This window comes from Haplochromis burtoni, unplaced genomic scaffold (genome assembly GCF_018398535.1).
Source record: "Haplochromis burtoni strain Fernald_Lab_line unplaced genomic scaffold, NCSU_Asbu1 Contig_28, whole genome shotgun sequence".
NCBI classification, from domain to species: Eukaryota; Metazoa; Chordata; class Actinopteri; order Cichliformes; family Cichlidae; genus Haplochromis; species Haplochromis burtoni.
In genome coordinates this window covers 2,761,811-2,784,330 of record NW_024582389.1, presented here as the reverse complement: position 1 = coordinate 2,784,330, position 22,520 = coordinate 2,761,811, and the positions used below count along the sequence as shown (strand labels likewise).

Genomic DNA, 22,520 nt, shown 5'->3' with positions numbered 1-22,520 from the left:
AAAAATGGATCCATGTTGAGTCGCTGAAAGGGTTTTGGACATTTTGGTGCATCAGGTTTACGCCACAGAATCCAGTTATCTGTGTCAACAAGAGCAGCTTTTTGCCCTCCATTCAGCTTATGGATTATAAGCATGAAAGTAAAGCGATGGCAGCAGGCCATTATAAATGTCCACAGTGGGCTTAGTGACATGGCTCAAGGCCCTTGGATTTTATCCAAAATCGAAACATGAACTAGTGCGCAGAAGTGATTTATTCTTTCTCCCGACAATACTGCATATGAATAGATATCATCGCAATGTGACGAGCGCTTTTGTGATGGATTGGAAAGTTCTTGGTGTATAATTTCCCATGCTACTACTGAGTGTGCATCTATCATGTCATCTGAGTTTCAAGTAGTTTCAAAGAGAATATGTGTTTCATGTGCAACATTCCTTTTGTAGTCCTCATCTTTCAGAGAGAATGGAACGCAAGAGTCTACGCTGTAAAACACCTTTAATCCTTCCTTTGTTTTAAAGGTAGTTCAACTTGAAATGTATAGATTAATAGATTCAAGAGATGATGGAAAGTGAGTGTGTTTAGTTGAGGACGGTTACAGAGCTGATGTTTTCATACGCTGCACTTTTCCATCACATCTGAAACATCATGTTAGGATCCGGTGTTAGGATCACACTAGCTTCACGTGAAGGCAACAGTTCTGTTTCTATCGCACATAATTTGCATTTATTGATTTGAACTTTTCAGATAGTGTAATAACTTCCCCGTCTTTTTTGTCCATTTTTCTTTAATGTGCAATTTAAAATGTGCAAAAAAAAAGCAGTTCATCCAACTATTGTAACAGAAAATCAGACTATAACGCTTTTATACTTGTGTGTATTGAGCTTAACAGCTAGTCCAGTAAATGTACATTTGATTTATTTCATTTCAATTCTTTGTCTAAGATGAGTTTGTTTAAATCCCATTTATAACGCTAAAAAGTGAATCGTGTTTTATGTTCACATCACTGTTCTGCTGCCTGAAGAGTTATCCACTTCACAACCGTTTGATTGAAGCAAACGTGTAAAATTTCAACTGTCAAGTCAAATTCAATGAAACAAAATGCATCGCATATTTGATAGTTTGGCAGAGATGAAATAGTTGCAGAACTGGTTCAATTGCCGTTCCCCGAACACCCTGAGCTAATCTAACGAAACAAAGAATAGATGACTAACTATTATGGTATTGCATTGAGATGACACCATGAACTGTAGTATCTGTCTTTACAAAGGAACAATACTCCATGTAAGGAATTGGTGGTCTGTCTTTCATTCCCTTGCCTGTGGGTTATGTTCTTGTGAGGACCTATAATCTTCTCTTGATTGAACTGGTTTACAAGTGCAAGCACATTCCCATGCACACAAAAAAAAGCTTTGCATACCTCACACCAACTCATCACACACATTGTGCAACATCTATAAGGTTAAATGAAACAACAACAACAAAAAATTACACATAAGGCAACAAATTTTCTAATCACGGCAAATTTGCCCTCTAGTCACTGTTTACTGCTATAATAGCTGTGATAATGACTGCCTCTTTCACTGCAAATCACCACTGATATCAGACAAAAGAAGCTAATCATCAAGCCGATCTTGCCGTCATCAGTGGAAACACTCACATGAAAAATAATCAGCTTCCGGACAGTGAATGTGTTATCTGAGGGATTATAGGTCACAGGAAAACAATGGAGGTGATTAATCCCAAACAGATAAGCAAATAAACAGATCTATTTCCCAACTCTATCCAATCAAGTTATTCAGACTCATTCTGCGCCTTAAAGACACCAACTGAGATTGAAAGTCTCAGCAAGCCTTAATTGTCCAAACAAAGGTTACAGCTATGAGACTTAAAATTAACTCACACATGCAAGACTGCACAATAGAAAAAAATCACCAACAAACAAATGATAAGAGAAGATCTTACCTGCTGAGAGGTTTTGGGAAACAAAGGTTCATTGGGCTTTCCTTCAGAGCCTTGCACGCCCCTCTCTCCCTTGGCCATGGCTGAAAGACTGTGTGTGAGGCGACAGCCGTACCTCTGTGTGTGTGACGGGGTGCTGTTGTTGAAGTGAGTGTGGCTGTGACTCCTTGTGTGAGCGAGGGCGCGAGGAGCCTGCTGCCAGTGAGCGGTGTGTGTCAGAGGCTGAAACTGGATGTGGCTCTGACTTCGGGTGTGTGTGTGGTGAGTGACAGCTCCAGAGGCAGGGAGCTCCTCCTGCTCCTCTGCTCTAACAACCCTGCTGCTTTCTGCAGCCATTCACATGCTGTGGTGCTCTGGAATGAGGCCAAGAGGAAAGACCAAAGTCAGACAGGTTGTGTCACACACACATTTTTTAAAGACACTTTCTCTGTCAGCACAAGGGCAGAAAAAAGAGTTCATATGCTTGCGCACAGACAAATGCAAGGGCAGGAGAGTTCACTAAATAATACCACTCTCTTTCCCTCTCACACACACGCACCTATCCACACAAACAAACGAACGCACTCCCTGTCTTGAGATCAAAATAAAACTAGAATGTAATTCATGGCACCACCGAGATATGCAGAATTTGACATGTTTGCACAGCTGGCTTTGAGAAACGGCACAAACGGGAGCGCAAATGCGACGATGTCCCGTGCAGGAGGAGCAGCCTCCTGTGTAGTCTGCCCTCACGTTACTATTACTGTAAGTGCATCCATCAACAACCAGTCTGCATACCTACATGAACACCAGAGCCCATTAAAAAATAATAGAAGCATTAACCAGATATCAACTCACCCCGTGATGATGGGAAATAGCCGGTGCCGCTCAGTTAGCAGGTTAGTTTTGAGCTGTCAGTGAGGTGATCTGCAAGTCACTCAGTCAGTCTGTCGGGCAGGAGAGGAGACTGCGGAGGATGGAGACGGGGTGCGCGTCTCCACTCCTGCGTTCAGTACGGTGACGCGCTGCGCCCTACAGCGGCCGCACCGGTGTTTCACATGGGAGATAGTGGCATCATTTTACAATCAAGCCACTATCTCTCACTATCGTCTCCTTTAAGCTCGGGTCAAAAACACCAACCTTTGAATTCCTATATTATCTATATTTATCACTTATGTATAAAATAACATATTTTTATCAGTCTTTCTTCGCTCTTGTGTTATTGTCTAGTTAGTTATCTGACGGTCTATCACATATAGGAATCTTTTTATCAGTGCATTATCACACTGAGGGTGTTCCAGTCATTGCAATCCACGAATCCCATTCATGGGAACTGGCAGTTGGTACAAGTGGAATGTATGCAATGCAGTTTGGTTTCATATCTTTTTGCATTAGTGTGCTTCTTTGGAAGAGGGAGCCGGAAACGGAACTGGTAAAAAATGCGCTCAAGAATTTAGCTGCATATTTCTTATAATGCATTATTATCATCATCAACGTCTTCGCTATTATATAGTTATTGTGCGGATTTAGTCCCCGGGAAGCACCAAAATCCAGACCTAAAGGCCTACAGATCTATAGTGGCAGCAAATCCTAAAAAGAAATGATGCCGTTCAAACTAAGCATTTTTTTTATTGTTGCGTTTTTTATTATGATAGGCAAAGAAGCCGGACGAAAATGTCAAATTCAAATGATTTGCATGAGATTTGCGCAATCTTATCAGAGAGGCAAACAGTGAAATGTAATGTGAAAAATGCACTTCCTCTAGAGATGGTAGGACAGATTATTTTGTGTGTTTAATGAAAAAAATATTCCTCAAACACGTGTTTTGACTGTCACATCTATTTTATTCACATTTAAACAACAGGAGTTGACCCAAAGTGTTTCAGAGGTGTGTTTTTTGCAGAAAGCAAACATGACAGTGATTAAACAGTGACTGGTCATTAAAATCTGCTCAGAATGTGTAAATTGATGGCTGTCATGTGTCAGCCATGTGACACATGGCTCTTACCTACATAAGCTGCCTTTGTAGTTTTAAAGTATCGGTATCAGTATTAGTATTGGCGATACTGGCCCTGTATTTACTTGATATCGGATTGATACCAACATTTGCAACTGTAGATGTCTCCAAAGTGTCCCCTAGACTTCAGTTTTAAAATGCACAACTTTACAGCAGAAATAAACATGTTTACAGCCTTATACAAAAAACAGTTTTGTCCTCCATGACTGATTTCTGACTACATAATAACTGTAATGAGTATGAAATCTTAAACTGGGTGTTTTCTTGGTTGCCATTTTGGTGTTTGGTCCAACTGAGATACTGAGGGATGGATTATGTCACCCTCACCTTTTCCATTTTTCTTATTCAGTTTATGCAGTGGGTTACACTGTGCAATCTTCAAAATAAAAGTTTTTCCTTTTACCATCAGCAGCGACCTCATGAATCTTCATACACAGGCTATTTACCAATATTGTCTTGTTTTAAACATGCGGTTGATGAACTTATTATAAATAACTCGTTGATAATAATCCTGTGTTACACAATTTGGAACAGACAATGGTCAAACAACAATTTTACTCCTCTGTTGGGAATGCCTTAGATTTGACCTTGACATTAGAAACATATTTTGACATTCCTTATCCCAGAGACAAGAGAAAGATCCCAAAAACAGAAGTATTTATGATAATTATTTGCTGTTTGTATCAAGCGTTAGTCAACCTTGTTCACCCAGAATGTAAAATAACATGAATATAATAAAAAATGTCACCAGCTGCATAGTGCAAAATATTTTTAACAGCGTCTTTTCACCTTCGCTGCCTTTTAAGAGTTTGATTTCTTTCAACTTCATACTTCCTGTCTGTAATCCTGGCTTTCACTGTAGTTTCTTTCCCACACTTAGTTATACAAGTTGAGCAGGAAACTGCACGACAGAGTAAACTGAATTCAAGTTTGTGGTTGAGTTTAACCACAGTTTGTGTTAAACCTGTTTCTTTTAGACAGTGAGCTAGCTGAGAGACTGCACTGAGGCACAGTAGAAGGTAAAAAGAACTGCGAATCATGTAAAATAACTCTAGTAGAGTCCAAGGATAAAAAATATGGAGCTGGAATTGTGCATATTATATTCACTTTAAGATGGACCCCGAAAAAGAAAGGAGGCCTTTTTGTATGGTTTGGGGAATTAGACAAACTCTGGAAAGGCCCTTTTCACTCTTTTATTTCACTCTTTAGTTTTCCAACTAAGCATAAGCAGCTGTTTTGGTCCCAGATGCTTACTCTCAGCGATCCTCCCCTCCTTCAAGCATGACAACAAACATGTCATGTAGACCTCAGCTACCTGAACCAAGACCTCTCCATAAATTCCAAGCACGCAAACCTCCTCTATGAAAACCACATTACCGACAACGGCACAGGCACCGCGGCAGCAAAGTCGGGCTTATGACCTGCATTAGAATGGGTATGTTTCCGATAATGCGTGAAGAGGAATGTACGAAATGAAAAGGTCTGCCGCTGCTCGAGTAAAGAGGGTCATTCTGAGAGGAAATGTGGGGAGTTGAAGGGAAAGTAATTCCCTGCATGCTTTGCCTTATTAAATATGCAGCACAAAGGAAATATGGTCTGTTTTAACTCTCTAGCCCACAACCAAGCGATGCACCCAGCCTGCAGCTTCAGGTATAAAATCCTAAACATACAGTCAGATCAGCTTAGAGACATTTCTGCTGCCGGATTTCTTCGTGTGACCTTGACCATCCAGAGGATGTGAGCTCCTCTTCCTCAACTCCCCCCACCCCCTCCTCACCCGCCTTTAAATATTGAAGATGGATAATGGTGTTGGGCTTCATCATGAGGCCAGTGCTGAGAGCTTGGCTTCAGCACACACACACAGACACACACGTAAAACCAAACACGTCACGTACAAAGAAACACAAGGTTCAATACTCAAGAAAGAACCGTCTGAATACGATGTTTGTGTTTGCTGGCAGTTTTTCCGTGAATCAGCATCAGATGTACGCTTACGTGTCTTAAGCACCGCTGTGATGTCATCATTCCTCATCAGTGAGCCCTCCCTCCCTCCCTAATCTAAACCCCCTATTAGGACTGTAAATGCCAGCACAGATGTGGAGTAAGGTGCAGCACTGGTGCTTAAGAGTCCAGCCATAATCCCGTATCTGTCATCAGTAGTGAAAGCACAGCTAAACAAATGATATTAAAACAACACCAATTCAATTTGATCAATTTATTAAATGTTAAAACAAAAAAAATGCAAAATTTTAAGGATTTTTTAAAATTTTATTTTGTCATACCTTGACATGTGATATGTCGTCCAATGATTTGGTCAAATAAAACAATGCATTTGACCGAAAGAAAAATCATAACACTACGGAAGGCGAGATAGAGATTAAACAGCAAGGCAAACATAAATACTTCTTTTGTATCACAGTACTGTGCAAACAAAAAAATCACATGTTTGTAAACTTAAAACCTCAGCCCCTTATATATATATATATATATACTGCTGACTGTGCAGAAAAGGTGGTAAATCACAATTTGGGAAGACTTGCTTGGTGGTGATGGTGGTGGGATTTTGCATGTGTGATGGGGCGGATGGAGGTTTTACACGTGGCAGATTAAACAGATGGAGATCCCTTGGAGGACCATCTGCATGGGCGACAGCCTATATCGTTTTTCAGCAGATTTAAGAAGGTCTGACGACAGGTAACTGCTGTCCTCCAGAGGAAGGACAGCACCTTTTGCAACTAAGCGATTATATCGTTAATAAAGTTTGAGCTAATCCCACACGGGGACAGTAGAAGGAGACAGCAGCTGTCAAATGCGAGTGCTGTGGACCTTGAGATTGCTATCAGGGGGACGACAATGAGTCAGTGAGGGGGAAAAGCAGCGTGCTGTGTAAATTATGGGCTCGTGTTGGTCAGGAGTGTCCAAATGGAGCCTGTGTGTTCAGGGCTCTCTGTACAATAACAGCGTTGGTCAAATCCGCTTCTTCCAGACTTAATTCTTTGTCGGTGAGCTCTCGGAAAGGAAGAGACGTCGTCAGGACGAAAGGTGGGCAGCTCCTCTGGCAGCGTGACACGAAATCATGAACATCAGCGATCCTGGAGGAGAAAAAATATAAATAAATTAAACATCAAGACTGGAGATTTAAATAAACTAAACAAACAAACTGCCATCGTAAATACAGAAATGAACATGTCTGCTCCTATTAAAACTTTCCCAGCCAAGTACTCCAGTCCCTACTGTGACACGCGACTTCTGTATGAAGCACTATACTAGTACCATCATATATTATTAATAATGAGGCCCCAGTGTATATGAAGCAATCCTATGTAAGGCCTGCTCCTCACGCTGCAGGCTGGAAGGGTTCAGTCCTCTCCATCCATCCTTTGCTTACTAACCCTGTTATATAAAAGCTGCACCAGACTTACGCAATCCCTCTCAGGGGATTTTATAGATCCACGCTGTTGCTACATCTCAGATTATGTTTTCTGCTGCCCCATGCACTGTGGGGCAGGGGGACGTAACACGCAGCATGCCTCCAGCCTTTAACTCCAGCAGCCTAGAACAGAGCATTACGTAATCCTAACCCCCACCTACTTCACCACCTCCCAAGCTAGAGCAAACAAAAATCTTTTTTCATCCCTTCAACCACTTCTTTTTCCTGCTTGAGATTATGGGATTTACACGCAGCGCAGCAGTAGCAGAAAAGTGTCAAGATTCCTCTTACACAGCGCAGTTAGTCGGTCTTTAATTTGCTGATTCTTTCTCTTATTTTTGTCCTTTGCTCAAACCGAAGATCGAGATGTGTCGTATTGGCGATACGTACCGATGCGATAGGTTAAACCTCTGCACCAGTCTCCTGCCGTCGGCCAACCAGATCTGCAGGGAGGTGACGGGAAGGGCGTGGTCTAGTGTTACCATGGGAATAGGAGGAGATTCTCCGTCCTCGTGCACAGATGGTGACCTGGCTACTACTCTGGGTGCCACACTGGGAATGGACAGAAGATAAATAGCAGATTAACCACCAGTTTAGGAGTGCGCACGCCGGGTTTACCATGCACACCGACGCCAGGAAAAAAAAATCTCATGCAAAATGTTTGCAGACTCTTTGTGTCAGTGATGGTGCAAAAATGTTTTGGTGCTCAGCTTGACAAGCAGACTCGTCTGCTGTGCCAGATTTGGTTGTGGGGTTTTTGATATTTGGATTTAGAGGGACACCTAGTGGTGCACGGTAGCCTTTAAATCTTGAGCTCACACTGCACAACATACAAAAACAATAGGACATTCACAGTGACAATCTCTCACCTGCCAAGTCTGTATCCTCGACCGCTGAAGGGATGAAAAGCCTTCTTCTTGGGAATGTAATTTTCCTCTGTCAGATCTTCCACGCTAATCTCCAGCTCCTCCTCTTCTGCTCTGCTCTCCCACTCTGCCGGAAGCTCCCTGGGATAGATTAAAGATCCGGATTGGAGTCCACTCAGATCAATCAATATGACAAATGAGCTGCACTAATAAGCTTTATCTAGCTTCAAGTGTCGGGCTTTGGTCAGCAGGGAGAATATCTTCCCTGCTAATTTCATCATGGGGGAGTGATCAAAACCAGTGAATCGAACCAAGGAGAGATGTTACATGTGACTTACATTCAGGCTTAGTCTGTCCCTCCTTCTTGTATGTGTGCAGCACATATAATTTAAGTAGGTCTGCATTAGTGTTCCCAAAGTGAATGGGTTCAAAAGTAATCAGACAATTGCCTACTTAACATTCCTCGTCTAGCCCTTTGACATTTTGTCATTAGCCCATGATGAAAAGAGCTCCCGTTGATTGATTGAGAGCTGTCTTTTGGATTGAGGTGGCTACTCAGGAAATTGAGAAAACGGCAATCAAGCAGGTATACCAAGAAGCATGATTGGTTATCATCACTAAACTCTGGCAAGTAGATTTGATAATGGACGTAGATATGGTATTTAAACATATTTAAACTAAAGACGCATAACAAAGAAAGAGAGAAAATAAAAAACAACTTCATTTGGCATTTATTCAAAGCAATCTAACACTGCAGGCTCTGATTGAAATCAATAAAGTATTAACCCACGCCGGCGGTCTCAACTGAACGGGTCAATGCTATTTGAACTGACGTTCATTAAACACTTGGCTGGTGTCGAGGAGTAGTGAACCACCTCTAATTCATTAAAACTTTTTTTTTTGCATTTTGATATTGACTTAACTTCTGACACCACAAACAACTTTGGGTCATGCCCGTGCCTGCCGTGGAGCCATGCCCAGACAGTGCATTCATCAAGCAGCGGCAGCTACTACACACTTGTTAAAGCAGTTGTAAAATGTTGCTTAGTGCACACTCAGTGATAATGTTATGTTTTTGGTTTATGCATGTGAGACATGGGGAACCTGTCCACCGTGCACTCTGCTTTTTGCACCATAACAGCTGTGATGGACATTTTACAGATAAATTCAGCTGAATTGGTGTTTTTAGCTGTCCTGATTGTTTTAGTATAAGTGTGTTTTTGGTAGAAAAAAATCAGAAATTAGTATAACGTCTGCCACTTCTTTTTTTGTCCTCCCCTTGTCCAGTTTCCTGAATATCTTTAAGGTCAGACCGCACACCATGCAAAGATATGCCAAGCTTTAGGCTAACAGATATTTGGAAATCATCTTGTTGGTGTTATTATTGAGATTTGTCACATATTCAACTAAAAATAAGAACAAATGAGGTGTTTCAGAGAAAAGTCACGTGTCACAGTAGGGACTGGAGTACTTGGCTGGGAAAGTTTTAATAGGAGCAGACATGTTCAGTGGGGAGTGTTACATGGTCAGGTACTGGACTGAAGATGAGTGGAAAAAGAGCTAATGAATGAAGAAAAGCCTGGAGAACTATTGTTCAAGAACACTTTAAAAATGACAAGAAAATCTTTCTCCTTGGATGTAAAAAAACGTTTGCACCTTACTGTACATTTCTCCCTAACACTGATAGCACATCTGCTCCACAATGAGCACAAAATATAAATAAATATGTTTTATATTTAATTTCTGTATGACTTTGCTCTTATTAGGAGAAATGTGTTAAATTTATGTTACAGATTACTCAAAAAGATATTAAGATGATAAGAAAAATGACACCGTCTTGCCATTAACTTTTCACTGCCTGAGGAACAATAAGAATTGCACTATTAGTCTGAACACTCCCTTCTCATCAGTGAGAGAACACTATTTGAGGTCGTTAAGCCACCAAGAGTAATTAAAAACCATGATTAAAGCCTAGGATTTGATGGCCCTCCTTTGTGGTAAGGCAGCAAAAATCTAACTGAAGACATCGTTAAAACAGGAAGGTTATCCTGTTTCAGTCAGTCGACTCACCCCCTTTTGATGGCATCCAGGAACTCTTGATTCTCTGGAATGGAGTAGCTGCGAAAGTCCTCGTCATTCACAGTGAAGCCGTCCTTCCACAGCCTCACCACCATCTCCACCTGGAACCAAAGCAAAAAAACCCCAATCAAATAGGCCTGACAGGATTCAGAGATAAAGTCGCCACACAGCTGTTAACCTCGGGAGGTCGGATTTTTACTGCGGACTGTTTATCCTGGCAATGAACGGGTAAACAAAATATCCTGTGATCACTGAAGCCTGGTGCTTGTGCTTTCAACTGAGATTTGCCTGACAGAGCTCGGCGAGAGTTCTCATTTGGAGAGTCTTACGCCATTTTCACTCACGCACCGCAGGCCATTGGAGGCGAACGTGAGCATGCAATTTTCAACGCAATTAAACAAATGTTTAGCCTGCCAGGTCCCTATTACAAAGGCTTTGTGAGGTTCGTCTGGGCACGTGCCAGAAAAACTACAGGTAATAGTTCAGTGATTTCCCTGCAGGCAAGTGCGTCCTTCTCCTGCATGATCTGATCAGGCAGCACCGTCGTCTAAACCAAACAGATTGTTACGTCCTCTTGGTTTGTGCTCTTGGCTGTGAAGCTTAGAAAGTTACTTATTGAATAATTTGATCTGGCACTTAGCTAGATATGTCCATTTTATTTAAATTGCTATGATGCAAACATGAGACTGTTTTTATGCTCCACTGGGACATGCATCCCATAATAACTTGCAATAAAGAAAAAATGTAAACAACAGGAGGTTAATAAGCACACATTTGAATGTCAGCAGAGATGATTCTGCCTGACAATGTCATTAAAAATGTAAAATTGGAGAATTAGCTATTTCAAAATGTCATTTAACTGCTTTATATTGAATCGATGTATACTGAGTATATGTGACACATGAACTCTCTTATGCAGCTTTCTTGCCATTTCTTTAATTATTCTTCAGTAATAGTTCTCCAGGCTTCTTTAACGACATTCAAAGCTCTTCTTTGGCTGTCTTTTGTTCACCACTGGTTGAAATGCAGTCCTAAACCATGACAGTCTTCAATATGCTTCACAGATGGCTGTAGACACTCACTGTTCTACCTCTTTCCTGACCCCTCCATTTCTCTCCCCGTTTCCCTTCCTTAACAATAGCTTATTGACAGCCTGGGACACTGTGACCTAGGGCTGCACGATTAATCGTTAGAAAATCGCGATCTCGATTCATACTTATGTGCGATCTCATTTCCAAATGACAACGATTAAAAAAAAAAAAAAAAAAAAAAAAGACGACGACGATTGTACCGCATTTTGATCCGGGACGTAATCTGCATGAAAACAAGCGCTCACTCTTCCTGCTCAACAAATGACAAGGGCGGAGCCTTATACCACGTGATACAGAAGCTGTGCCGTGTGATGCTAAAATTAGCAGGGAAAAAACAACGGAGAGCACGTCAGGGATGACGAGAAAGTGACAGGAGAAAATCCGTCCCGGTCAACCACCCAAACATCAATAACGGGAACCTTATACAGCGCTTCCCTATACCCGTCGAACTCCCGCAGGCACAAAGAAATTACGGAGGCTATCACTTATCACCTGACCAAAGATATGGCTCCCATCAACACTGTGCAAAACGAGGGATTTAGGAAAATGATCAACACCCTAGACAAACGCTACACAGTGCCGTCCCGCAACTATTTTTCTATTGTTGCACTACCTGCTCTATACACGCAGCGTCGAGCAACGGTGGAGACGGAATTTCAAGCAGTACAACATTTTGCGGCAACAACAAAACGTGAGACATTTGTTGTTTTTATGTTTATTTATTGTTTTTATGTTCAGTCTCAACTGTTACGAAGTTGATGTGCAGTTAATAAGTGCAATAAATATTTATACTGGAAAAGAAAATCGTGAGAGAATCGTGATCTCAATTCTAAGCCAAAAAATCGTGATTCTCATTTTATGCAAAATCGTGCAGCCCTAATGTGCACGGTATTTGAATAAACGAGTACATAGGTCAGCTGAAGGATAGAGACATCTCCCGGGTCCTGTGTTAGGTCTTTTGCTGGGTTTTTCTCAAGGACATTACTTCCAGATTTTTTTTATTCTGTACTTATCCAGTTTCCTTAAAACTTTAACATTTTGGGCTAATAGTCCTAGAGGAATTACTTTGCTGGTGCAAAAATACTATTTATACCTCTCTTGTGGTGTTATCTTTGGCATTTTTCATAGTTTCAACTAAAGAAATGTGAACAAATTAAGTGTTTTTGCCTTAATGATGCAAAAATTGATTCTTTGCTAAGCTGTCAATTATTTATAGACATAACACTAGTTTCACTCCTTAAGTTTGATGCCTTTTTCTACTTAAATGCATTAAGTGGCTTAGCAAACAAAAATAACAATCCTGTGAAAATAGTCAGATACAAGGACCGGACTGAAAATGAGTGAAAAAGCAGCCAATACTGATGAAAACCAATTTTAAAAAATGACAAGTGAGTCTGGCTCCTTGGAAGCATAAATGTAAACCAATGAGGTGTGGCTTAAGACTCTTGCATAGTACTGTGTATACTTCACTTAAATGTTGTGTTATTACTAGTCTATAAGCTCAGAAATGTAGGCTGGACATTTGCAGAGATCTGGCTCTCAAGTGTGAATTTGTCTCTGACCTTTGAAGTCCCTGAGGCATCGTAACAGATCTTCTCCACCTCATCGAGGAGGTCTTCCACAGAAAAACTACGACTCATTGGAGCTTCCTCTTCATTGTCCTCACTGACCACCCTTTATGAGAAGAAAGTGCAGGTATTCACTCATCATGCTTATTGAATGTCAGTCTACAGTCACAAGCGTTAATGTGCAAGACCATGCAAAGCAAGTTCACACACCCCAGAATATGTTATTATTATTATGTCCAACCCAGTTATTTTCAGATTATTTCACATCCACGGCATCAATTCAGTTACAGGACTTCATTTGCCTAGAAGTGGATTTAACAAAGAGAATGACTTACCATTGTTCATCTTTTTCACTCTCCACAGTGTCAGTTTCTTTCATGTCTTTCTATGTTTCCCATCTAAGGAACAAGCGAGCACCCACACACACACACACACACACACACACACACACACACTAGCCTGGTTGATGTTCAATATTTTGGGGGGTAACCTTTTATTGTCTTAGCGGCGTATTATGTACACGTGTGGAGTAAAACTGTGCTACACCGCTTAAAAATGACCTAAAATGGATCATTTTTATAAAGCATTACGTGATCGATAGATAGCCAGACAGCCAAGCAGCCTGCAGCTTTATCGTTATTTATGCAAGTGGGCGGCAGAAAGCGATGGACCCGCAAAGAGCAAAACACACACGCAGGAGCCGGTCGTAAAAACGAGGATTATATGTCAGCATAAACACAACAGATGCCCATTAGCATGCGCGCATAAAGGGTAAAGTCGAATAGTGAATTACCAGTCCGTGTTTTAATCGGTTAATCCAGGGCTACACATCTGTAGCCATAAGTTTCAGGGTAGCGGCGCTTCTGCTGAGCAATACATGTGACGTAACAGTGCCGCAAATCCACTCGCGATGTCGCGGTTGTACACTCTTCTGTGCTGAACTCAGCAGATCTTCTCTCCCAGCTGAAACTCACGATACAGTATTAGATGGCATGGAAAGCCCACTGGATCCAAACTTGTGTGCGTTTGTTTCTATTTAGAGGTAAGATGTCTCATATGGCTCAACTCTATGGAGGGCTTAAACTGCCAAAATACAAAACAAATAATTAATGACTCACTAATAAACACGCAGGGAAACAAACACAGACAAAAATAATTTAATATAGTTTTCTGGTACATTTTCTTGCAGAAGCTTCTCATACGCCCTGAGGACCAAAACTACCAAAATTATAAATGAACAGGTAAATAAATCAGTAAAAAAACAAAAAATAAATAACAATTTAAAAAAAAAGCTATCTTACTGAAACGCACAAAATCTCTTTTTGGTTGTTTTAATTAAGGACAGAGCAACCAAACCTGGGACACAGGTACATCTTCCACGCTGGATGTGATCACATTGCTTTGAAGCTGACAGGTGATTGCTTATGGACATTCTAGGCTCTGACTGCCTCACTGAAACTCCAATAGATTTATTACGATATATTTACTATGTTAATCAGTGACATCCCGCACTCAGTAGTCTATACAACATCACTGGTTATTTTACTTGTAGTTGCTTCAAATGCCTGAATGTGAATCACTTTCTGTGGCCTGTAGTTGCCAAATCGCTGTGAATTGCTTCCTGTAGGGGTACAGCTTTGGGCCCCTCAAGGTTCTCATCTATATCACATATTATGTTCCCTAACAACCACCTCACAACAGGTTTTAATGACCCATTTGTAGCAGTTATACACTTAAATTACCTTTCACGTGCATGACACCACTTTCACTGTACAATAATAACATTTAAATTGTTGCCTATTTGTTATTGTGACGCAAAACGTGAATAATGCATGATATATTATGTCATTATGTTGCACATTGTAGCCAATACAAACAATACTACAGCATGGTCATTTAATAGTCATATATAATTCAACACATCAAATATAATTTTATAAAATATCTTTTTATTTTTCCCCATTCATTTGCTTACTTATTAAATGTGCCTCGTATTTATGAATTTGGCATACGTTTATACTTTTTTTGACATAATTATAGACATTGTGCTTGAGAAATAATATAGCATCCAAGGTGGCATGTTCAGTATAAACCACATCCTTAAACTTATTTTCATTATCTCTGAATCAATTATCGTTGCTAGCAAATGTATTATTGTAGTATTTTCACTACTTCTAATAAAAGTAGTAATCTAAACTTGACCTATGTTACATCAATTACTAAGCATCTAAACAGCGAAGAAGGTGATGTATGGTGTGAAAAACAGGCTGTATTTCTGAAATTATGCTAATGAGAGATTAAAAAAATGTTTAAAAATGAAAGGAAGCTCTTGATGGTAACAGAATTTAGTTTAGGTGTGGACTTAAATCATATCCAGGAAAATATGTTTGGTTAACATGAAATCCATGCCTGAGCTTTGATGGCGTATTAGTGGAGAATAATTTCAGTGACCCTTGACCTTTTCTGCATTCCCATACCTTCTATTAAACTCTATGAGAACATATAAGCACAGGTAAAGAAATGTCATTTTTCAATCATCTAACCGATATTTCGATGGCGAGATAATGAACTGGACATGTGAATGAATCGTCTAGTTCACTTCATTTGAAATCGACAGCTTGGCTGGAGTGCATTGCCCACTTATGCTCAGAACAGGGTACAATGATAATGAAAACAGATTCCTGTTTCCATGTGAAATGTTTAGATTTTCTTACATTTGTATAAAAATATGTATTTGAGATATCAAATCAGAATATTTTATGGCACAAGGTTCTTAAGAAAAAAACAACAAACATTTTGACATTGATTTTTAGAAACCATTGCTTGAACCAAAAAAGAGGGAAAAAAGAAGAAAAAAACCCAAAACAGATGGCTAGCACAGTTGCATCTTGACTCGAGCCAGAAATAGAACAGAAAACACACAAACAGTCATTTTTACTTGTGGGGATAAAATGACAGGGAGTGCAGTGAAAGAAGCAAGGCTAAAAGCATCAAAGTGAGAAGAGATTATTATTAATTCAGCCTCTTCTACTACATACTTGGAGGTCACAAAGAATTCAAAATTTGATAGTCAGTACAATTCAGCCCTGTCTTGCAAACAAAAACAGTTTTTTAGGTTGTAGTAATAATAGCTTGTGTGATTATTTGAGTTTTAAAGATTCTGATTGCAGCTTTACAGGGCAAATCTAAATATTTTTTATCATTCACAGACCTTTTACATTTGTTGATGTTTTAATATATATATATATATTTGATGAAGACAAAGAGTGAATTGCTGCACATACTGGGTATCCTGGGAAAAAAACTGCAGACAGTTTGTATGATAAAGTGCAGGCTGCCCACTTCCATCTGTTTTCCTGCTGGCGTCAAGTGTACCACCTTTTGTTATTTATTTGGTGACTTATCGTGCTTTAATAGTACTTAGCTGATTAACTGACTGTCCCCAGTGTACAATACAAGTACTTACCCATAGTAACATATGTGCATTAAGAATTACTGCCTTTGTGATATAAAGTATCCATGTAATAACAAAGATAGTAGGTCTTTTGGTGGTAATCCAGTCAGCAGAAATGAATGCACCTGCCAAACAGACTTAGAACCACCACACACAGAGAGAGAGAGAGGGAGAGAGAGGCGGGGAGATAGAGAGGTAGACACACAGAGAGAGAGAGAGAGATGGCGCCTCGAACTCGATCCTGCTCTCACTGAGGCAGTGTTTAGAGCCGGTTAGAGAGATTCAGTAAGGGGCAGACAAAAGAAAAAAAAAACATGGTGAACACAAGGAAAAGCTCACGGACTAGGAGCGGTCCATTCATCTCGTCGAGGACTAGGTCGTCGTCGAGAAACGAGCGAAACTCTGAGGAACATGTAAGCCGGTTTCTTTTCTTTACCGGCGAGCTAGCTGGCTGGCTAGTTTGGCTAGCTGGCTGCTAGCCTTGGCCTCAAGGTGCTCCACATAATGTATTATTCACAGCAAAATACGAGCAGTATCGACACTGACACCAACACAGTCACGCAGATACACAGTGTAAGACATGAATGCGGCTAGTCGTTTGCGTATCCTTCGCACTGAACGGATTGTACAGCTGTTAGATTACAAGCTAGCGATATGAACTGGCTATAGCTTCAACTTGAGTTCCCTTTGTTTTTGGCAATTTTAACCGGCTGACTTGTTCCACTGTTTTCACCATTAATTAGCCCACCCAATAAAGACAGTTGGGGTTTTGACTCAAGGCTGTTGGAACTACTATGTGTCGCTATCCTCGAAGTGTCAGCTTACTTATTATCTCACATATGAAGGGAGAAAGCGATAGTTAAGCTAGCATTGTAGGTTATAGTTAGCCTAGCAGCTAGCTTACAGTGGGGGGAAGGGAGTCCCAGGTTCACAACAGTTGGCTGGCTCGGGTCCGTATTTAGCAAGTCTGAACCTGGTGAACTTTGAGTTATAAATGACCCAAAGACCCATGGGCAAGTTGGTTTTTAGACTGTCCGTTTAAAACACACTCGTAGAGTTAAATATTCCCGTGTGTTCTTCGAAAGAATGATTTGATAAATGAGCTTTAGATTTTACTCCCGATCGCCCGACCTACAAGCTGCCTGACAGGCTTTGTTTCAAAATGTAAACATTGTGATTATGCAAGACAGGAAGGTATGTATTTCCGTAATATTTACGATTATTACGGCACTTAACACAGACAAAGAAATCATTTAATCAATGGGAAATATCTGTTAGTTGCTGTTAGCGCATTCCTGAGTTTTAGTGGTTTGTTGGACGAGTGGTGGTACGTCGCAGAATTGTGGGTCATGATTCATGAAATCATGACCCACTCCGGTCCAGACCAATCGATAGCACCCGATATTGCACTGTGTGAGTGTAGAACTGCACTCTTTGTAACAGAGTTGTAACTTTCCCACCTTTTATTTACATTGCCATATCACAAGAAGTCAGTGTAGTGTTGTACTCCATGCAACCAGCCATTTTACTCTGTTAGCTACTTGTTGACCTTGTCAGAACTTGTCAGAACCGACTGTCCTGCTGTGACAGTGTTTGCAGAGTGATTCACATGTGGAAATGATTTCAGGGTGCACCTCTTGGGCAGCCTCTGTGCGTTTCTTCACTCCTGGTACATCCTGCATTTTACAGTCTGTCTGCATCCATCTATCCACCCAGTCAGACAAACCCCTCTGTCAGCACTGCAGACAGTTGCCTATGACAACAGTGAGATATGCTCACATATCAGCGGGGAAGTTAGGCTGTGAAGGGCATGAGCATCAAGGGCATATGTCTGGTTGGTGCTGTGCTGAGATTCACAGGGTACATTGAGGAAGTGGGTTCAGGGCGTCTTGTTTCATGACAGTCCTCTATTCTGGATTTGACGCTCTCCGATCTTGTTCTCTTGTGTCCTCGATTTTTTTATATTTTTTTTCCCGCCCCATGAAATATATTTTTACTTAATATTCAAAGAGACCTTGTATGCAGATATTTGTGAAAGATTCTCTCTGTATTTGTTATCCTCTTTTTTCCTTTCCTTGTTTTTTCTGATTGTGTGTCACAGTTTTGCCTTCACTCCCCTAAGTTCTGGTGTTATGTGTGTGTTTGTCCAACAGAAGGAACCCAGCAGTGATGCGAGCAGTCCCAGCAGTCCACGGTTTGCACCGCCTTCCAAGCGCACACGGCGGCAGACTGCTTCTGAGCCAAGCTCCAGTGATACCTCCCCGTCCCCTCAGACTAAGGGCCAGAGGGTCAGCTGGGGCATTCCTACCTACTGCACAAGGTCAGCTCTTGGCCTAGTTTTTTTTTTTTTTACACACGTAAATTTAATTAAGACAGAGTTGGTCAAGATAGATATTTTGTGGCTCTGGCTGTGAAACCAGAGTTGCATTGTTACATGTCATGTTTTAGTGCTGTGTGATTAACCAAATTTGAAATTATGATCAGTTATGATCTTCGCTTTTAACAGTTATGAAGACAAGATTATCTGGATAAAACAGTTACTTCTTTTTGCATTACGTTTGCCTAATTTTTTAAAATGCAGTTTTCTTTGTTTATTTTCTTTTTAAGAGTTATTTCTTTGTATATATATTTTTATTTTTCTTTAATACTTTTTTCCTGCTATTGTCAAGCATACATTTTTTTTACCCTTCCATAAAAGTTCAGACTCACTTGCTGTTTAGTTCAGCTCTAGCTGAGATGACCAAAAGAGAGCATGCATAGACCTGTTAAGAGGAAGAAAAACTTATAAGGTTTCCATGGGTAAACTTGGGGATGGATTATTAGAAGTTGGCCTCGCATTTGAGGGTCTTTCCTTTGGCCACCTGGCCCCAGGGCTAACTTGCAGGTCTCACAAGGCACACAAGTTCACTGCACCTTGAGGCTCCCCATTAGAGGCAGACTGGTAGCTGCACTCTTTACCCGTGTCACCCACTAGCTCTACCTGTTTTTTGTTTTGTTTTTTTCTTCTTCATGGAAATTCAAATGTTCAAAAAAATCCAGGTCACAGTTATCAACTAAAATAATTGTGATAATGATTTTTGGTTTAATCTTGTAGCCTTGTTGTGCATTGTGATCAGAAACACTCCATCCTAAGCTCCTAAGCAGTAATATGTGTGATTGCCATCTTTTGTGCAGCTGTCAGAATTATTTTCTCTTTGTTGTTCTGTTTTACAGACTGTCGTCTCGCATCATGCAAAATGGGCATGGTAAAGTATTTTCCCCCAGTTTATCCCTGTTTAAATAACAATCATCTGGGGAGCATATGATTAAAAAATACCAATTTTAATTGAATCTTCTATCTGTGCTGCAGCCCATATGAGTCACCGGAATGAGGAGAGCGGAGGGGGAGATCACTCTCATATGAATGGCCATGTGGAGCTGAAGAGGAGCTGTCGGGTGAAGAAGAGCCAATTTGAACACCTCAATCAGAGCCTGCTGTTTGACCAGCTGGTCAACAGGTAGCTTCAGGCAGTCATACTGTTGACATGTTTCTTTGCAACAGTGCTTTGAACAGAGAATGAGCTGGAAATGTGGTTAACCGGTTCATTTGAAAGACACATTCATTTTTGGAACATATGAAAGTGGATCCTAAAAAAATATTCCTTATTAAATAGTATTTGTATGCTGTGTGTTGTAAGTTGTCACAGTGTTTATTGGTTCAAGGTTTAAGATGAAACATGAGTAGAGAGAAAAACATTTTTGAGATTCTGTACTCTGAAAAGAGAACACTGTAGACAAAGTTGTTATCTTGTTTCTCATTCTGTGTTGGTTTACGTGTGTGCAGCACCGCGGAGGCTGTTCTTCAGGAGATGGACAACATCAGTAGCATCAGGCAGAATCGTGAGGTGGAGCGACTTCGCATGTGGACCGGAGAAACTGAGGAGGTGAGCGAAGCAGTGGAGCGCCACACAAACCAGGGTTTGAAAAGTACCACTGCCTGATGATGCAAGGTGAATGCAAGTGTTGGCATTAAGGCTCTTCTCGTTTAGGAAAACATGGACATGTATTCACGGGTGAAGCGCAGGAAATCCATGCGCAGGAGTACTTTCAACATACCTGCGCATCACAAAGTCATGGGCAAAACAGAGCAGGAGGAGGAAGAGGAGGAAGGAACTGAAGGTCAGTTCCCTATTAATGTTCTGCTTACAAATCAGTGAAGAAAGCAAGAGATCATGAAGTCGTTATGAAGTACCTCGTCTTAAAACAAATTAATCATAAAAAATTTTGATTGCTTAGTGTACTGTATAATATTTTAAAAACTCAGTATTCTCAAATTTAAAGATGATACTTATGGCTTTCAGAATCTCATGGTGAGGAAGAGGAGGAAGATGCAGAGGATGATGATGACGATGATGAAGGAGATGAAGCAGAGGAGGCAGGGGAGGAAAATGACAGGCCGTACAATCTGCGGCAGCGTAAGACAGTGCAGAGATATGAAGCACCGCCTATTGGTAAATATATGTATTTTCTGTATTATTCTTCAAGCTTCTAAATTGGTTTCAAATGTAATTTAAACAGAAAAAAAATCACAGTAAGTGGAAATTATACCAGAGTGTAACCACTAATCATTTTTTGTTTCCCTTTTTTCAGAGCCAGTGAACAGAAAACAGAGCAACCCCTCACTTTTTGACACCCACAGATCCCCAGCGAGGAGAAGCCATATAAGGTGGGCAAACTGTGAAAAGCCCAAATCTGGTGCTCAACATATTACTGTCTTTTTCACAAGTAGCTTTTCACTAGTACGAGTAATGTGCTCATGAGGGAAAAAAGGAATGTCAGTGCGGAGTGATACGATTCTGACTCTTGATTTGTCACGCCTCTCCAGAGTGAAGAAACACGCCATTCACAGCAGTGACACCACCTCATCTTCTGATGAAGAACGCTTTGAGCGCAGAAAAAGCAAGAGCATGACTCGGGCCAGGAACAGGTGCTGGCTGCTGCCTTCTTTCTTCGTCCCTCAGTGTTTTTAACTACTCGGTTGTACTCACTTGAATTTGTTGCAACAGGTGCTTGCCCATGAATCTGACGGCTGAAGACCTGGCTAGTGGGGTGCTGCGTGATCGAGTTAAAGTGGGTGCAAGCTTGGCTGATGTGGATCCAATGAACCTTGACCCTTCAGTGAGTGAAAATACTCCCAAGTTCCAAAACAATAATAGAACACAGTTTAGCCTGAATACTTGGGTTCATCAAAATTATTAGACAAAACTAAACGACCCACTGTTTAGTTTTGGAACTGTCAATTATTAATACATAAAAAAGAAATTTTCTGAGTTAAAATGTGACCTGTTATGCTTTTCCTTATTTAAAGTGGTGGATTGCCATATTAAACATAGCCAAAATCTCCATTAAAGAGTTCAGTGTATGGACACACTTAGAATGTACTTCAGGCTGCTCTAATAGCCCTTTTCCTCTAGCATCTACTGGACTAAACGTGATTCGACTCTTTTCGGTGGTTTTCCATTACAATTAAACATCGCAAAATGTGTGTGCGGTCGTTACAGCCGTGTCCCGAAAGTCCTCTGACGTCATTTGTATGTAATGCGAATGGAGGGCGTTGAGATGATGGTATACCCGCTGCTCGGTGTGGGTTTTTGTCAGACTTGGGGACCACGGTGTTGTTTTCCTTTAGGCATTTCCCTCATTGCCGGGTTTCAATAATGGGGCTTTAGATTTTTGTGAAGGAGATGCTCTCATGACTCATTGAGTGATGCCACTGACTAACCAATCAGTAGAATGCAGGCTGTTGACGTCTCATTTTTGGATTGCCTCAGAATGCTCGGAAACGCGGCTGAGTAGGTACTAAAATACCTGGTACTGGGTACTATCACCTAATGGGAAACCCTAAAAACCGAGTCGAGCCATTCCCAGTTGATCCGAGTAAATACTAGTGGAAAAGTTCTATAAATATCCCATACAATTTTCTTTTTCTACTCTTGGGTCTGTATGATGTCAGGGAGGGGGGATATCCTTCATTTGTTCAGCTCGATCTCTGAGCACAGAAACTTCACCATGTGATTTTCAAATCTTTTGTTTGCAAGAA

The 22,520-nt window shown here is 40.8% G+C and overlaps 3 protein-coding genes across 4 annotated transcripts in view; 1 reads left to right on the top strand and 2 right to left on the bottom strand.

Annotated features, from left to right (window-relative positions):
• The window catches only part of mfsd2b (major facilitator superfamily domain containing 2B), a 17,887-nt gene extending 14,940 nt beyond the window's left edge, over positions 1–2,947 (bottom strand). Inside the window, exons 1-2 of the mRNA XM_005917731.3 lie at positions 2,795–2,947; positions 1,961–2,310 (exon numbers count right to left, since the gene is read on the bottom strand). Coding sequence (XP_005917793.1) covers positions 1,961–2,293 — 333 coding nt within the window. The 5' untranslated portion in view covers positions 2,294–2,310; positions 2,795–2,947. The remainder of the gene's footprint in view (positions 1–1,960; positions 2,311–2,794) is intronic.
• Positions 2,948–6,178: 3,231 nt separating this feature from the next.
• On the bottom strand, positions 6,179–13,919 carry ubxn2a (UBX domain protein 2A). 2 transcript variants are annotated; one of them, XM_005917728.2, is made up of 7 exons: positions 13,781–13,905; positions 13,323–13,385; positions 12,982–13,093; positions 10,320–10,429; positions 8,253–8,390; positions 7,774–7,935; positions 6,179–7,045 (listed from the first exon to the last, which is right to left on the bottom strand). In XM_005917728.2, the coding sequence occupies exons 2-7, from the start codon at positions 13,364–13,366 to the stop codon at positions 6,862–6,864; spliced, it is 750 nt and encodes a 249-aa protein (XP_005917790.1). In that variant the 5' UTR covers positions 13,367–13,385; positions 13,781–13,905; the 3' UTR covers positions 6,179–6,861. The 2 variants fall into 2 exon arrangements, with proteins under 2 accessions (XP_005917790.1, XP_005917792.1); XM_005917730.2 differs by lacking the exon at positions 13,323–13,385 and having other exon boundaries at positions 6,180–7,045; positions 13,781–13,919.
• Positions 13,920–16,630: 2,711 nt separating this feature from the next.
• Positions 16,631–22,520, top strand: part of atad2b (ATPase family AAA domain containing 2B) — a 66,410-nt gene continuing 60,520 nt past the window's right edge. The window contains exons 1-10 of the mRNA XM_005917725.3: positions 16,631–16,854; positions 18,595–18,761; positions 19,655–19,686; positions 19,791–19,938; positions 20,265–20,364; positions 20,470–20,599; positions 20,782–20,931; positions 21,071–21,146; positions 21,306–21,407; positions 21,487–21,598. Coding sequence (XP_005917787.1) covers positions 16,756–16,854; positions 18,595–18,761; positions 19,655–19,686; positions 19,791–19,938; positions 20,265–20,364; positions 20,470–20,599; positions 20,782–20,931; positions 21,071–21,146; positions 21,306–21,407; positions 21,487–21,598 — 1,116 coding nt within the window. The 5' untranslated portion in view covers positions 16,631–16,755. The remainder of the gene's footprint in view (positions 16,855–18,594; positions 18,762–19,654; positions 19,687–19,790; positions 19,939–20,264; positions 20,365–20,469; positions 20,600–20,781; positions 20,932–21,070; positions 21,147–21,305; positions 21,408–21,486; positions 21,599–22,520) is intronic.